At 43.3% G+C, this 17,502-nt stretch overlaps 1 protein-coding gene across 1 annotated transcript; it reads left to right on the forward strand.

Annotated features, from left to right (window-relative positions):
* Positions 1-9,259: 9,259 nt before the first annotated feature.
* On the forward strand, positions 9,260-16,749 carry HSP90AA1 (heat shock protein 90 alpha family class A member 1). Its single transcript, XM_079992916.1, has 11 exons — positions 9,260-9,411; positions 10,882-11,040; positions 11,130-11,496; positions 11,721-11,854; positions 12,226-12,534; positions 12,957-13,122; positions 13,943-14,133; positions 14,293-14,440; positions 14,786-15,054; positions 15,544-15,877; positions 16,018-16,749. The coding sequence occupies exons 2-11, from the start codon at positions 10,882-10,884 to the stop codon at positions 16,125-16,127; spliced, it is 2,187 nt and encodes a 728-aa protein (XP_079849042.1). The 5' UTR covers positions 9,260-9,411; the 3' UTR covers positions 16,128-16,749.
* The last annotated feature ends 753 nt before the right edge of the window (positions 16,750-17,502 follow it).

Consider the following 17,502-nt stretch of genomic DNA (forward strand, 5'->3'; position numbering starts at 1 on the left):
ATAACTTTATAAATGTATCTAAATAGCAAAGAATAAATGTTAATAGAATAAAACTATCAATAGAAAAATCAGGAATGCTGTAATGTTTCTGGTGTAGCATGAACATTTGCACATAATATTAGAATCTGAATGTATTACTTTAGCTCCCTCTGGTGAATTTGGTTCATGTTGCAAGAAAGGAGAATTTACTCCCTCTTTCCGTTAACAAGAGAGACTCTGGACAAGACCCAACGCCTACTTCCCTTACTGCAGCTTACCTCCCACTTTCTTTTGGTTTACACATGCAACAGCTGAGTGGTCTATATTTACTCCAGACTGTAGGTGTGTGTGGTGGAGGGGGGAAAACTATTTTATTATTGAACTCGGTGAGATTTCTGAATTATTAAAACCATGCTGCAGAAGAGATACAATAAGAACTTCCAGCACAGAGCCCTGAATGCTTGTTGCACTTTGCTGGTTGGTATAGTTAGTGATGTGAGGTGAGAATATTCTCTGCTAGAAAATGCTCTGGAGAATATTATCCACAAAATGTACTGTATTTTTCGCTCTATAGGACGCACCCGACCATAGGATGCACCTTGTTTTAGAGGGGGAGAACAAGAAAAAAAAATCTCCCCCTCTCTGCTCAGCGCCCCTTCAGCGAAGCGGCAGGAGAGTCTTGCTCTCCCGGCTTCAGTAAAAGGAACCTGAAGCCTGCGGAGCACAGTGGGAACTCGTGCTGTGCTCCAAAGGCTTCAGGCGGCTATCCCTGAAGCCTGGAGAGCGAGAGGGGTCGGTGTGCACCGACCCCTCTTGCTCTCCAGGCTTCAGCGAAAGCGACGCATAGCCTCCGGAGCGCGGAGGGAGCGCTCCCTCTGTGCTTCAGAGGCTTCGTGTTGCTATCACTGAAGCCAAGGAGCCTACATTCACTCCATAGGACGCACACACATTCCCCCTTAATTTTTGGAGGGGGAAAAGTGCATCCTATAGAGCGAAAAATACGGTAAATTCTGTGCCGTCTACACAGCTGCTTTAAATGGACACACCTCATTAATCGAGAATACTCTCGAGAATATTCTCCAAAAGATTATTCTCGAGAATTTAACATCACTAGCTGTGCCATAAATAGTCTTTAATGCTCTTGGAGAACAATGTTCCTGAACAGCCTTTTCTCCATGCACAAGTTGCATATCGTGATATAGTCCATTAAAGCACAGTCTCTAACATTTCATAGACGCAAAGGCTTGTAACACCTGCTAGTGTTATACCAAATCAACCGCCCAAGCTCAACCTAAATTATTTTTTCTACATCCATAGCCATACCTCCATGGGCAGTTAGATATGCACATTCCCTGGCTCTACCCATGTCTGCTTTAAATTATGATGTTATGTCCCCATTTTTGTATACTGTACCTAGTGATGTTAAATTCTCGAGAATAATCTTTTGGAGAATAGTCCCAAGAATATTCTCAATTAATGAGGTGTGTACATTTAACGCAGCTGTGTAGACAACACAGAATTTACAGTTTGTGGAGAATATTCTCCGGAGAATTTTCTAGCAGAGAATATTCTCACTTCACATCACTCGACAAAGCCACGCTCTTGGACTACTCTGCCATGGAACAATGGTTGGAATCCTGAGTGGTTCTTCTTATCCCAAAAAAGAAGTCCATCATGCTGTGTGCCCATGGGGTGTTCATCATGGATTACTTTGAAGGGTTCATGCCTATCTGAGTATACTTGAAACAGGAAGCTGTCTTATACCTAATTGGACCAGTGGTCCTTCTATCTTAGTATTGTCACTTGAAAGGTTGTGGTTTTCCAGTGTTTCAAGCAGGTGTAGCCAGTTCCAGCCCCACCTGAAGAAACCAGAGTGAAATATACTTGGAGTCGAGAGTGGATTTCATGCTCTTTATTCAGCTCATAGTGGTGAGGAGGAATGAAAGTTTCCCCAAAGTATCTGCTTTATATACATTATGTACACAATGGGCTGCGTGTGATTGGCTAATTCCAGAATTCTCCTGTAGGCCAATCAGGTTGTGGATTCACTTCCATCTGGAGCTGGATTGGGTGGCTCCTGCAGACCAATCATACTGCTGCATTGTTCTAGGACCAATCAGACTGCTGCATTCTGAATCCTATTGTTCTAGGACCAATCAGACTGCTGCGTTTTGGATCCTGTTGTTCTACGACCAATCAGACTGCTTCATTTTGGATCCTATTCAACTCAGTACATAACACCGAGACTGAACCTGGGACCTTTTGTATGCAGCTCACATGGTCTACCACTGAGCTACAGCCCTTCCTTGTACAGTACAGTGGACGCTTGGGTTGCAAACGTGATCCGTGCGGGAGGCACGTTCGCAACCCGCAGCGTCCGCAACCCACAGCGCCGCATCTGTGCATGTGTGGATTGTGATTCGGTGCTTCTGCGCATGCGCAAAGCGTGATTTAGTGTTTCTGCTCATGTGCGAGCACTAAAACCCAGAAGTAACCCGTTCCGGTACTTCTGGGTTTCAGTGCGTCCGTAACCCGAAAACACACAACCTGAAGTGTCTGTAACCCGAGGTATGACTGTATCTCTTTTCCGAAACGGAGCTCAGAAAAGCAGGTCTGTTTCTTGCACATTTCACATGCAATGATCTGTACTGTTCTTTATAGATTCAACTTCCCCCTCCTTAATTCTGTATGCTTGGAGGGACGCAACTAATTCACCAAATGAAAGCAATGGAAAAGAGAGAGATGGAGAGAGAATCGACTGGAGTGGGTGTGATGGTTGCCTCTGGCAACACACGTGCCTGCCTATGAACTGCAGGCATGATGTACTCTGCCTTCTTCTCTGCGTGGGTAGGGTTGCAGCTTGCATTGATGAGGTACCATCTGCTAGTGGGGAGGTGGAGCAGTGCAACATTCCTTTTCCTAACTCCAGTAGAACTATAAAAGGTAAAGGTACCCCTGCCCGTACGGGCCAGTCTTGACAGACTCTGGGGTTGTGCGCCCATCTCACTTAAGAGGCCAGGGGCCAGCGCTGTCCGGAGACACTTCCGGGTCACGTGGCCAGCGTGACATCGCTGCTCTGGCGAGCCAGAGCCGCACACGGAAACGCCGTTTACCTTCCCGCCGGTAAGCGGTCCCTATTTATCTACTTGCACCCGGAGGTGCTTTCGAACTGCTAGGTTGACAGGCGCTGGGACCGAGCAGCGGGAGCGCACCCCGCCGCAGGGATTCGAACCGCCGACCTTTCGATCGGCAAGCCCTAGGCGCTGAGGCTTTAACCCACAGCGCCACCTGCTTCCCTAGTAGAACTATAGAGATGGCTTTATTTGCTGATGCTTTCAAAAGCACATGGGTCTCTGATGCCTGCCTTGGTCCGCTTGCTCTTTTTCATTGTCCTAGTAGCATTACCACTCAGCTTCCTTGGAGGCTGCCTTCTAAGCTATATATTGCAGCTGACTTGTATGTGAACACACAGTACCGATGCTGCTGCCCATGTCCTCCCTTAACCTGCAAGGGAGTGAGCTGCAATATCTAGCTGTGTGCATTTCCTCAGTAGCTGCATGTATTTCCTCAGTAGTTTGTTTGGCATTTATGGGCTTTGGTTTTAGCTTGGTTTGAGCTTGTCAATTTTTGGTGTAAATAAATAAATTATTAATAATAATAATAATAATAATAATAATAATAATAATAGAATTTATATACTACCCTATATCTGGGGGTCTCAGGGCAGTTCACAGAATAAAATCAAGATATAAAACCAAAATACATAATAAAAATAAAACAATAACCCAATAGCCCTACCCCCCAAAGAACACATTAGGTTCATTGGGTTAGCGGAGTCTGTAACCTGAGGTACCACTGTAGTATACTTTATGAATGACTCACAGCTTACATATCCACAGAAAGGCATGGGAACAGAATTCAAGGAACATGAGGCGGGTGAGGTGGGGACCAGATCTACCCTTTGCACTTTGGATCTCGGACGCCGTCAGACTGTCACTATTTTTGGATAGAATTATAGTTGATTGGAACATATTCTGCAACAAACCCATTTCCTCAAAAGATCTGACCTTTTGTGATAAGGAAAGTAAAATTGTTTATTATTATTTCTATTATTTGTTAAATTTGTATTCCGCCCTATACCCGCAGGTCTCAGGATAAAATCACAATATAATAACACAAAATACATAAAATCGAAACAAAAACAACCCAATAACCCCCCCCCCAAAAAAAACATTTTAAGTTATAGGATAACACTTGCCTATAACTTCTGACAGAGTTGGAAACTCTTGTCTTCAGTGTCATGGTTCAATGTTATTGGTTAATATAGGTTAATGTTATAGATAGTAAAGGAGTTTATAGTAATGGAGATACAACTCTAGGAAATTTAGCAAAATAAAATCATAAAAGCTATCTTAATCTGCGTCCAGCTGTTGACTATGTAACACCTGGGGTGTCTTTTGGTCTAAGGGAGCCACCCGCATCCCCAATGGAGATCAGAGCAGTGTATATTCTCTCTATAGATTCTCCACCCGTGTGCCCTTCTGAGATGTTACTGGATGTTTTTGGCAGAACAGGGAGCAGATGCATATTTTTAGGCAAAGTTATTTGGAAGAGAGCTTGCTTGCTTGCTTGTTGCCATAGATGACTTGATAACAGAGAATGAGAGGCTCTGATGGAACTGTAGAGGGGATGAACAGAATACAATGCAAATGGACCCTAGTTAATTATTCTGCTTTGGATTCTCCATCTCAACAAATGAAGAGATTGTTCACTATTAGACAATCCTAGCATCTTTCCTGTATCCTTTCTAAGATGCATTTGAATATTCTGTATGATTTAGTCAGAAATATTAAGGCTGTGCTGCTACCACAAGATTAATCCTCTATATGTAGCATTTGGAAACAGCCCAATCCGTGTCAGGCATACTGTGTGATGCTCTGATTTTATTTGTTATTTGGGTCCAAATATGATAAGTTAAATCAAAAGTTCTGTTTTGCCCTCATTGACTATAATGAGGAATCTAAAAAATAAACTTTGCTGGAATTTGCTGTCAAGGCAGCCTTTCTAGAGTAGATTAAGCCTGCCTGCTAAATTCCAGCCAGATTTAGCAAGGGTTTTTTTGTTTGTGCAGGAAACTTTCAAAGTGTGTTTGCTCGAATTTGATGCTAATTGCAGGCAAAGCCAACCCTTCTGAGGGGATGAAGCCTCTTATACTTTGGAAAGATAGACAGGTCTCCCTCAATGACAAACTTTACCATGGGGGGGGGGGTGAAGGGATGGCCATAGGACATGCTGAATTTTTAAACTCTCTAATTCCAAAAATGTTGGGTTCTAAAAAGTTGAAACATGACTTGGGAACTCAAAAGCTATTTTGGTTAAATTAATATGAATTTGTTTTGCTTGCTAAATGAAATGTGTGTAAAATTGCATAGAAATCATTAAAAATGATTGCCGAGTACTTGCAATTTTATTATGTATTATTTCATATTATTATTACTATTATTATTATTATTATTATTATTATTATTATTTAGAATCTCCTGATATTTTCAGAAGGTAAACTTAAAATTCTTTGGTTTTCCTAAAGCAGTTTATGTGCTTCTTCATCAGACGTAGACTTACAAAGCTACATGTTGTCCAATCACAAAAAGAATAGCAGATTTGAATTCCTCACACCCCAAAACATATTTTTTAACATGTTTAATAATTTTGCAAAAATTAAGTTTTGCTCCTGAAAATGACATGCCCTGGTGGGGCAGTGAGCATTCTGTGTGATGCTCTGTCAGTATGTTGGACACAACACCCAGCAACATGCTACCATGTTATTCCCTGTCAGCAGCAGGGGCTGGGAAATCAAAACGAGTAAGGCTGACTAAACATTGTTGCAGAAGGATGGCAGGCAGAATTGCTATTGTTGACAACATCCCCATGTGAAATCTAGATCCTCTAATAAGAGCTTGAGACCTTATCTGCAGAGCCATACCAAAAACAGAACCTCTAGTATATTGCGTGCTCTGTGTGTGTGTGTGTTCCCATACCCTATTTTATTCCCGGAAATGTTGCAGACACCTTGGCTCCACATGCTTTCTTATTTTTGATGCTTTTTTGTCTGGCAGCTTTAAGTATATAGCACACAGTGCCGAGTCTGAGTGAATTTCAAAACGGTGTGCTTCCAAGGGCACAGCTTTTTGAGCTCCAGTTCTGGAGATGAGTATACTCTGTGGGCTGTTTCACACATGATGTATTTTTAAACACAGATACGTAATGTAACTGCAGAAAAGTTTCCTGCATGCAGACACATCTAACCTTAGCTAGTTCCCAGGTCCAGATGAATGGTGTGGGAAACTCAACACAATGGATTCAAAGAAGATCCCAGCTTAGCACTCTACTTCGACAGTGGACTCCCTTGGAAGGTGGAGGCCTCTCCTTCATTAGAGGCTTTTAAGCAGAGGTTCTTGGAATCGTAGAGTTGGAGGGGACCCTAGGGATGATCTAGCCCAACCCCGGCAGGTGTTGTGGTACTTATCATGGCATACAAAAAGCACCACATTCAATTCCTGGGTTCTCTTAGTAGGGCCGGGAAACACTGCTTTCTGAAACCCTGGAGAGGCATCACCATTCAGTTTGGGGCTAGATGCTGCATACTGATCTGACTTGATGTAATCAGTGGCATAGCGTGGGGGGTGCAGGGGGGGGCGGCCGCACCGGGCGCAACATCTGGGGGGGGGCGTGCTCGCACTCGCAGCTCTCTGCCCCTACCTGGCTCGAGTGCTAAAATCCACGGGTTAGGGGGCGCAAATTACTTGCCTTGCCCCGGGTGCTGACAACCCACGCTATGCCACTGGATGTAATGTAGTTCCTAGGTCCCTTCCTAAATCTGAAAATATGAAGGATTTCCAGTGGGTAGCTGCTGTGTTAGTTTCAAACAGTTAAACCAGCAAAGGCTATTGTGGTTTATTCCATAACCAAGCTAAGTAATTAATGCTTGCCTTGTAGTGCAAGTGGGCTGTTAGAAATAATGTTATGTTTCTCTTTTAGTGCAATTTTATGTTGTGTTTGTGTGCATTACTGAACTTAGCTACTATGATAAGTAAACTTGTGTATTCTGATCTGGGGAGATTCTGTCAAAAACATGTGGTACCGGCTACCTTGAACTAGCCTATTGCCACAGGTACAGTGCAGGAGGCTATCAGATTGCTAGTGCTGAAGTAATATCCACCTGGCTCCTCCTGTATGTGGAATGGAAAAGGGAGGTGCATTGTTGTCCCTTTGCCTCAGGCAGCAAAATGTATTGGGGTGGCCCTGTGTTCTCATCTTTTCACAGTGGTGTGGCAAATATGATTTGGTTCTCTGGGCTGAATCTCAGTCAAGGAAAGCGAGCGCAGGCAAGTGGCTCAGGAGTCTTTTGGGTCCCAGCAATGATAAAGCTGGAGCAAACACATGCCCATTTAGTCTAGTTCCACCAAGTCCCCCTTCCCCTCTGTGCCAGGATGGGGGAAGAGGTCAGGAGTCTCCAAATTACTTTGAGTGTTATTTGCCACCAAGACATTTTGGCAACTGAGGCGAACCACAAAATGGTGGGGACCTCCCCATCAGGGAAAAAGGGGTAGATGAAGATCTATATCAGGAACAAGGGGGAGAATCAAATCAAGCTTGCCCAAACGTTAAAGGTAGGAATCGAAGGCCATCGTGTGCGGGGAAGGGGCCCAATCTAAATATCGCCAGGTGGGTGCAGAGCCCAGGAGACCACACAGGGCAGCTCCCATTTCCTTCCTGGGAGACCAGCAGCACCTCCGATTTGCCCGGAGGCCACCGTAGAGACAGCATTGGTAGAGCTCCCAAGCAGGCAGCAGATTCAGCTTCCAAAGAACGTGCCGCTGCAGCCATCACTGGTACCACAGTGGAGGGTGATACGTCCCTTGAAGGCCAGATCTGTGGATTCTGCCACCTGAGGCAGTTGTCTCACTTGCCTCATGGGTGGGCTGGCTCCATTTGCCACAATAGCAGTTTTGAGGCACTGACAGATTCTGGCACAAGCCTTTGCGGATACGCACCCTCCGATGCAAATAGAGACGTCCCATTCCATCATGATAATTTTACTATTTATACCCCACACATCTTCCTGGGTTACCCCAGTCACTCTGGGCAGCTTACAACATACAGTGGATGCTCGGGTTGCGAACGTAATCCGTACGGGAGACACGTTTGCAACCCGCAGCGCTGCGTCTGTGCGGGTTGCGATTCGGCACTTCTGTGCATGCGCAAAGTGCGATTTAGTGCACATGCGCCGGAAGTAACCTGTTCCGGTACTTCCAGGTTCGGCGCAGTGCGCAACCCGAAAACGCACAACCCGAAGCATCTGTAACTGTATATAAAAACATAATAAAACCTTTTTTTAAAAAAAAACAAAACTTCCTTATGCAAGATTTTCTTCAGATGGCTGGGGTGGGGGTCGGATAACTCCATACCCTCCAATATTTCTCCAATGAAAATAGGAACATCCTAAGGAAAAGTGGGACATTTCGCGATCAAATCAGAAACCAGGGGCTCTCTAAATCAGGGAATTCCCTGGAAAATAGGGACACGTGGAGGGTCTGCAGATATTCATGGGCTCATGGGGAGTCATCCTAAGGTATATATGATATATAGCTATAAATCACACATGGTAGGAGAGGCGGTTGTGGAATACAGTTTGTTTTCAAGGGGGCAACTGTGTGTGTGTAAACTGAAACGAAGTCTTGACGTTTCCGGGCAGTTCTTAAGTGTTTGTGGAGCGGAAGAAGAGGAACACCTCCAGCTTCTCGCGGCTTCTAGGACATTCTGAGGTGAGGCAGCGTCGGGAAGCTTCTCAAGCCTCGCGCAGGGGGAAGGGCGCAATGCTGCCCCTCCTCATTAGTTCGATGAAGGATGGGCGGGGCAAGGCAAAGAAAAGACGAGAAGCCCCGCCCTTGCTTCTCGGTTGTTCTCCGTAACGAGGGCGACGGCGTCACCGCGCCAAGATGCAGCGTTTCCCTCCTCCTCCAGCGGCCCCTCGCGGGGACTTCTGCGCTAGCGCATGCGCAGTCTCCCGCGAGGCGGGGGTAAGGGAAGAAGACAGAGCTCCTCGCATATCAACTCTGCGACTTTCCATGTGGGAAGGTAAAGAGAGGCGCGGTTAGCGCATGCGCGCCTTGCCGCATCTCCCTCCCTCCCAAGCTTGGCTCCTCCCCTTTCCCCCCTCGCGCGGGAGGCGAAACCCCGCCTGCTCCCCGCCCCGCGCGTTCTCTGTCAGTGAAGGTTCCCGATGGTTCTGGAAAGAGGCGGCGGCGAGGCTATATAAGGCGAGCGTGAGGCGGGGGCGCCGCGCAGTGCAGCTCGAGAGGAGGTAGCGGGGGAGTGAGCTCTCTGAGAGGAAGCGTTCTCAAGCAGCCTGGTCATCCAACCGCCGCCAAGGTGAGGAGGCCGCTAGGTAGGGGGACGGCAGTTGGCGGTGTCTGTTGCCCCTCACGGACACCCGTCGCGATAGCCACAGAAGTGGCATCGGAGAAGTGACGGGGCGGAATTGCCGGTGCTTTGAGGTGCCGCGCGGTGATGGGGAAGGGGAGAAGGACGGAGGAAAGAAGTGGAGGACGGAGTTGGAGGCGGTTGAAGAGATTTTTTTGGGGGGGTGGGGAGGTTTAGAAGGTACAAGCGGGGAAAGATGCCTCTTTCCCCCACATAAACACCTCAGCGAAGCAAATGGGCCGCGTGCCTCTTATTCCCGCTCTCGCCGCTCGTTCTACGTGTGCGTAGAAAACTGCACCATACAGTAAATAAAGAGTCGGCGTTTTTCTGCGGGGAAGAATAAATAGACAGGGTTGCTCGGGGCTAACGGACATAATAACGGAGCCGATAAGCGGAAGGCGGTTACGTCGAAGGAGCGGGCGGGTGTTCTCGATTGTCCGGTACTGGGCGGGGGGGGGAGGGGAGGGTGGAAGCGGCGCTCGTGGGGACGGCGGTGGTGATGGGGAGGCGGGTGCGAGTTGGGGTGCGGGAGGGGGGGGGAATGTCTTCCGCCGTGGCGGCGCGTGCACGTTAAGTCTCTGGCAGCTTCGCGGCACGGTCGAGAGGATTGGCTTGTCAAAGCGCTGGTGAAGGGAGGGGTTTGAAAGGGCAAAAAAAAAGAGGGTGGGCGGGAAGGCTCTAGCAGTTTCTAGAAGGATTTAGTGTGTTCCGCGTCGAGGCCGGCAGGGGGCGCAGGGACTGGCGTCTTGGGAGAGCCAGTGCAGTGTCCCTCTTTCATTCGGTTTCTTTCGCCGTTGGTTGTTTCGCTAGGCAGAGGGGGGCCGTTTTGCAGCTGCTGTTGAGTCGTCCCCCCCCCTCGAGTTTCAGGTTTAAATGGTTCATGTTACAATAGCAAAAAGCCCCTGCTAGACCATCTTTAAGCCTTCTTTCTTACCTGTTCGTTCAGAAGTTGTTAAGCTTGTGGAATTCGGTGGGGTTTAATGCCGAGTAGATGCAGCCAGCGCACACACAGCGAACATTGGCCTTTTTTAAATTAGCTGCCAGGATTTCTTAAAACGGGTGCATATTATGTATGGCAGAGTGAACTTTTTTCACAGTAAGATTGATTTATCATTGCTCCATGCAATGTGTACTTTATAACAGGAAAAATTTGCATGGCAAGCTGCTTTCAGAAATTCTTGCTCTGTGAAACATTACTTTGGGAACTGTTATTGATGAACTAGTTAATTGTCTAGTATATACAATATTTGAAATTGAGTTAAAACTGACTCCCCACTAAAGTAAACTTTAAACATAATCTTTCTACATGGATAACAGATACTTAGGACCCTAGTTAGGATGCTTAAAACATGCAATTGTTAATTCATTGGCTACATTCAATGATCTGTGCTTTAAAAAAAATTTCTTTACTATTGGTAGATGCCAGAGGAAGTACACACACAAGATCAGCCAATGGAGGAGGATGTGGAGACCTTTGCCTTCCAGGCAGAGATAGCTCAGTTGATGTCCCTGATCATCAACACTTTCTATTCCAATAAGGAAATCTTCCTCAGGGAGCTTATCTCCAATTCATCTGATGTAAGTAAATCTCCCAAGGGGTAGAAAACAAATAATTGGCTTATGTTAAGGTTTCCTAAACACTGAAAAGGTTACCTTGTGTTCTACAGGCTCTGGATAAAATCAGATATGAGAGTTTGACTGACCCAAGCAAACTGGATTCTGGAAAGGATCTGAAGATCAACCTTATTCCTAACAAGCATGATCGTACCCTGACTATTGTGGATACTGGCATTGGAATGACCAAAGCTGATCTGGTGAATAACTTGGGAACCATCGCCAAATCTGGCACCAAAGCCTTCATGGAGGCCTTGCAAGCTGGTGCAGATATCTCCATGATTGGTCAATTTGGTGTTGGTTTCTACTCTGCGTATCTGGTTGCTGAGAAAGTAACCGTGATCACCAAGCACAATGATGATGAACAGTATGCTTGGGAGTCTTCAGCTGGTGGATCATTTACTGTCCGGCTGGACAATGGTAAGGAATGTTAATGTTCTCATCTTATTGGTAAATTGCCATGATTCTAAGGAAAACTAGAGCTCTGGTACAAAACTAGATCAGTAATTGTACTGAGCCAACATATTATGCACATTAAAATATTAAATTCTAAAGTTGGCTGTTTGGAATTGTTACTTAGCAGTCAAATACTCAAAATAGCTTTTGTGGCAGTGGCAGTTAACTTCTGTAACTCTGTGTTGCAGGTGAGCCTTTAGGCCGTGGTACAAAGGTTATTCTACATTTGAAGGAAGATCAAACAGAATACATTGAAGAGAGACGAATTAAAGAAATAGTCAAGAAGCATTCCCAGTTTATTGGATATCCAATAACACTTTTTGTAAGTGACTTTGTCTCCAGAACCATTGTATTGTGTACCAGATACAAAAATCATAGTTCTTAATTCTCCTTGAAATAAGAACTACCAAGCAGTTCACATGTGTGTCAAAAATAGCAAGGGAAGCAACATTTTCAGTGCATGCTCAAGCATTGGTAAAGCTTTAATAATGAAAGGTTGCAGCAAATTATTTTGGATTAACTAGTCACTCTAATAGGTTGGAATAGGAGGGCAACTGAAGTTCAAAGCTGTGAAAGAAAGTGGTATTGTGGAGGTTTATGTGCTTCCTTATCAACCAGTGGTCTTTTCACTTGTTATGTAGTTCAGTCATGCAAATTCACTGGCCTTGTTTCAACTTTGTTTTTTGTGGGCAGGTGGAGAAAGAGCGTGATAAAGAGGTGAGTGATGATGAGGCTGAGGAAAAAGAGGAAGAGAAGGAAGAAAAGGAAGAAAAAGCTGAAGATAAACCTGAGATTGAAGATGTTGGCTCTGATGAGGAAGAGGAAAAGAAAGAGGGCGACAAGAAGAAAAAGAAGAAGATCAAGGAGAAGTACATTGACCAGGAAGAGCTGAATAAGACTAAGCCAATTTGGACCAGGAACCCAGATGACATTACTAATGAAGAATACGGGGAATTCTACAAGAGCCTGACCAATGACTGGGAAGATCATCTAGCAGTCAAAGTAAGATTGTTACTTATGGAAACTAAAGTTGTAGTATAGCTTGATTGTAGAAAAGGCCCTCAATGAGGTTTACAAAATTGATGAAACAGTAACATTACTAAAAAAAATTGCAATCAAAATTTAAAACATACAGAAAGTTAAAACCACTGACAAGTTAAAACTCAAAAAACATTCTAAAAATGTAGGTAGGCTTGCCTAAATAAGAATATCTTCAGCAGGCACCAAAAAAGAAAACTATCAATGGGCAAGGAGTTACAAAGTGACAGTGCTGCTACATTGTGCCAATGAGTTCTTACAGAAGTGCTGCGGGTATTACATGGCACGTGTAAAAGTGCCCATTCCGCCAATGGAAGTGGGCACGTAGGGGGTGAAGGAATCCTTGGGCTCTCCAGATGTTTCACTACAACTTCCTCTTTTTGCAGCACTTCTCTGTGGAAGGGCAGCTGGAATTCAGAGCACTCTTGTTTGTTCCAAGGCGTGCACCTTTTGACTTGTTTGAAAACAGAAAGAAAAAGAATAACATCAAGCTGTATGTGCGCAGAGTGTTCATCATGGATAACTGTGAAGAATTAATCCCTGAATATCTGAGTAAGTGAATAGCTCTGCATCTACTAAGTGGTATCCTGGTAGATATAGGATGGAAGTTGCTGCTACCTGTGATGCGTGCAGAGTGGCCTGGAAGATGTATAATATAAGTGTAAATGCAGCCCCTCGCATATCTTGAGTGAACTAATGTATGTTATGTGTGTAGTGCTTCTATTTTAAATTCCATTTTTTAATAACTTCTAATGCCAAGTGAGTGATGTGTGTGCAGCATGATAACGCTGCCATGATGTACTACCTTTTTTCTAAATCAGAATTTCCCAAATCTAAGAATTCACTTGCCACTCAAAAGAGCTTACAAAGTGTGTCAGTGACCCCAACCTAAATTTTATGCAAATATAAAGTAAAATCAAGAAGTATATAATCAACATTTATTAATGAACAAATACCATAACTGGGAACAATTAAGTAAAATGAGGGGAAATAATGATACCATGCATTGATCCCTGCAACTGTATTTAAAACAATTGGCAATAAAGCAGCATTTTCCAATAGCAGTTGTGGATTTGTCTTTCTAAATAGAGGCTTCTCATTTGCTAAGAAGGTGAACATGCCCATGGCAATTATTTCTGATTAATCTTTATTCACTTGCCATCATAAACTTCTTCTACAACCCTAGGCTTTTTTTGACCCCAGGTCTTTATTAACCCCTTTCACTGTGCCCTATCTACCCTAGGGGATGATCGTTTCAGGAAACCTTGTTATAAATTGAAAGCAGCATACCATTACTTAGGCATATAAATAACCCATGCCTAGGAATAGATTATTACTCTGCATGATAGGCTAATGAATATGTTCTTCACAGATTTCATGCGAGGTGTTGTTGATTCAGAAGACCTGCCTCTAAATATCTCCCGTGAAATGCTGCAACAGAGCAAGATTCTGAAAGTGATCCGGAAGAACTTAGTCAAGAAATGCTTAGAACTCTTTACTGAGTTGGCAGAAGATAAAGAAAACTACAAGAAGTTCTATGAGCAGTTTTCCAAAAACATTAAGGTTGGTTGGGTCAGATAATGCACTTAATAATAATTTATTTATACCCCGCCCATCTGGCTGAGTTTGCCCAGCCACTCTGGGCAGCTCCCAATCAAATGTTTAAAACTTTCTTTTGAGTCTTGGGTAATACCTAACATAAAAATTGTAACTTCCTTCCAGCTTGGCATACATGAGGATTCACAGAATCGCAAGAAACTATCAGAGTTATTGAGATACTATACTTCTGCATCCGGGGATGAGATGGTATCATTAAAAGATTATTGCACCCGGATGAAGGAAAATCAGAAACATATATACTACATTACAGGCAAGTTTCACTTTTATAACTAGAAGCTAAAATGACAACAACTCTCAGTAGTGAAATGAAGTCTAGTTACCTTGATTGACGGAGGATTATTAGTTGTCTAGATGTTGCATTTTAGACTGACTTGAGTATTGACCAAGGGTAGCTTTATAGAATTTGAATTTGTTGCACAGGTTTGCCATATTTCATCTTCTGTGTTTTAGACTATTATTACTCTGGGCATTGGTGCTGCATACGTTTGTGGCTTGGTAGCAAATTTCATTTGAGGGAAACTGGTCTTAACTTAATGAATTTTGGGGATGGAGGAGTGCTTAGTTAAAGTAATTGAATCTGTTTCTCTCTTTGTAGGTGAAACCAAAGATCAAGTAGCAAACTCTGCTTTTGTGGAGCGCCTTCGTAAACATGGTTTGGAAGTAATTTACATGATTGAGCCCATTGATGAATACTGTGTACAGCAGCTAAAAGAATTTGAGGGGAAGACTTTGGTTTCAGTAACAAAAGAGGGACTGGAACTTCCTGAAGATGAAGAGGAGAAAAAGAAACAGGAGGAGAAGAAAGCAAAGTTTGAAAGCCTCTGCAAGATCATGAAAGATATACTTGAAAAGAAAGTAGAGAAGGTAAGCATGAAATAATATATAAACTCTGGTAAAAGCAGTTGTCAGATTGTTTCCTGCAAGTTCATAAGTTATCTGTTACTGTTAGACTATTAGTTCATTTTGCCAAGCAACAGTTTGCAGAAGTTCTTCCAGCTCTGACTCTATAGAGTTTAACTGGAGGTGCCAAAGATTGAATTTGAGACCTAATCCCAGCCAATCTGATATCTGTGGTGTTCACCACTATACCACCTTTCTAATCTTTGTCTAAATCTTTTAAATTCTTAGTGCTACCTAATGGATTGCTGTTTGATAACTAAAGCTTAATTATGCTGGTGTACTTGTATGTTGAAGTAGCCTGCATGTATCCCCATTAAGTTTGGTACAACTAATCCCCATTAGTTTGGTACAGACTAAATACCCAATAAGCTAACATTCACGTGCAAAAATGTTAGTACTGTAACACATTTAGCTGTATGGATTTTCTCTCTAAATCTCTCTATGTACTTCTAGGTTGTAGTCTCCAACCGATTGGTGACTTCCCCATGCTGTATTGTGACCAGCACATATGGCTGGACAGCAAACATGGAGAGGATAATGAAAGCACAAGCACTCAGGGATAACTCCACAATGGGCTACATGGCTGCCAAGAAGCATCTGGAGATCAATCCTGACCATTCTATTATTGAGACACTGAGGCAGAAGGCAGAAGCTGATAAGAATGACAAATCAGTGAAGGACCTAGTCATCCTGCTGTATGAGACTGCTCTCCTGTCATCTGGCTTCAGTCTAGAAGACCCCCAGACACATGCCAACCGTATCTATAGAATGATAAAACTTGGTTTGGGTAAGTTAAATCTCATTAACTAAATGTTGTATAGTTGGGAAAGCTTTATTGTTGTGGAAATAAAACATAGTATAGAATTCAATTTTTGCTAAAGATACTAGAGTTAAATTTAGTGATAAAACACTATAATTTAATTACAGGTATAGATGAAGATGATACTGCTACAGAAGAAACTACCCCTGCAGTTGCTGAAGAAATGCCACCGCTTGAAGGAGATGATGACACATCACGCATGGAAGAAGTGGATTAAATGGTTGACTTCTTGAAAGAGAAATTTGGATATATTTCTTTTGCCCTTGGCTTTGAATAAGTTATATTTTGTATATTATGAATGTGACCTGCCAAAACGTCTTGACACTTGTCTGCATTCCCTCTTTATATTTATTTTTGAAGATGTTACACCTTTATTTTTGTTAAATTTCTTTTTAAAGTTTATGTGAGATGCCATTGAGGGAGTGTCTTCTCATGACAAATAGCACTGTACAATCCTATATACAGGCGAATAAATTCTATTGGTTAAGTGGATTGGCAGGGTTTTGAGGTTGGCTGTGGACAGAAAAGGGGGGGGATACGTTGGGAGCTTAGATTTGTTCTGCAATGTTGCTGTTAAGCCTCTGAAGTTCTGATAACTCAACCATCTGTAACATACAATGCCTAGTAACTAGGTATTGCAACTTTAAAAAGTGGAATATTTAAACATCCTATTCAAAGTTCTGGGATATTGATGTTTAGTCTTTTTATATACTGTAAAAAGGATTCTAAATTCCACACTTAAAATAGATTAGAGACTACTGTAAATCTATTGTGACTAATGCAGTTTTGCATGTACAGTTACTCTGGAAGTATCTAGAAATAAAAGTGTTCAGAATGTATCTTGGTTGAATTACTTTGTTTTCAATGGGATTCCTTTACTGGGGTCTATAAGTAGCTACTGCCAAAGTTTGATCAGCATACATGCTGCAAAATTTAGTTACAGCCTTAATTATTTGAGAAATTTTTATCCTACTCTTCAGCCAAAAAGGCTCCAAGAATGGTCTATAAAACAAAGTGAAGGCTTACAAAGTTCAAAAAATGATAGTCGTGAACCTGGCTTTTAAAACCTTTCAAAAACAATATGGAGGCCCTGTGTCAGTGCTATGTTAAGAGGAAGCTCTGGGATGGTAATGACCATTTGCTAATTCCTGTTACATAGGTTCTTCAGATTCATTGAATAAGATTGATAAAGCTTGGTAACAGTCATACTAAGAGTTCCAGTACTTAAATTGTCAAACAGTTCCTCCTTGAGGACCAGGATCTAAGAGCGCACACACAAGCACCTGATGGTTCCTTTGTCGTTCATCTCTACACCCCTGGTGTCATATGTTACCATTTGAGTGACTGGTGGGGTGTAGCTGGGAGTACTATTTAATACAAACTGAATTGCTTCAACAGATGTATCGATTTATGAAGTATTGATTCACCAAGTGACAGGTGACTTGCTTTGAAGGTTAAAACCAGTACTTTTAAGTTGGGATTGAAAATACACCAGCAACCAGTGTTGCTGGTATAGTGTTCAGGAGTCTTGCCACCTTGTCTACATCAAGACCCTGGTGGGTATACTGTATTCTGAAGCAGCTGAATTTCAA

The sequence above is a fragment of the Podarcis cretensis genome, assembly GCF_951804945.1.
Source record: "Podarcis cretensis genome assembly, chromosome: 1".
Lineage (NCBI taxonomy): Eukaryota > Metazoa > Chordata > Lepidosauria > Squamata > Lacertidae > Podarcis > Podarcis cretensis.

Excerpts from the sequence above, each read along its gene's own strand:
- HSP90AA1 (XM_079992916.1), top strand. The coding sequence starts at position 10,882 with ATGCCAGAGGAAGTACACACACAAGATCAGCCAATGGAGGAGGATGTG. Across the intron at positions 11,497-11,720 it reads TACTGTCCGGCTGGACAATG|GTGAGCCTTTAGGCCGTGGT; the intron begins GTAAGGAATGTT and ends TCTGTGTTGCAG. Across the intron at positions 13,123-13,942 it reads ATTAATCCCTGAATATCTGA|ATTTCATGCGAGGTGTTGTT; the intron begins GTAAGTGAATAG and ends TGTTCTTCACAG.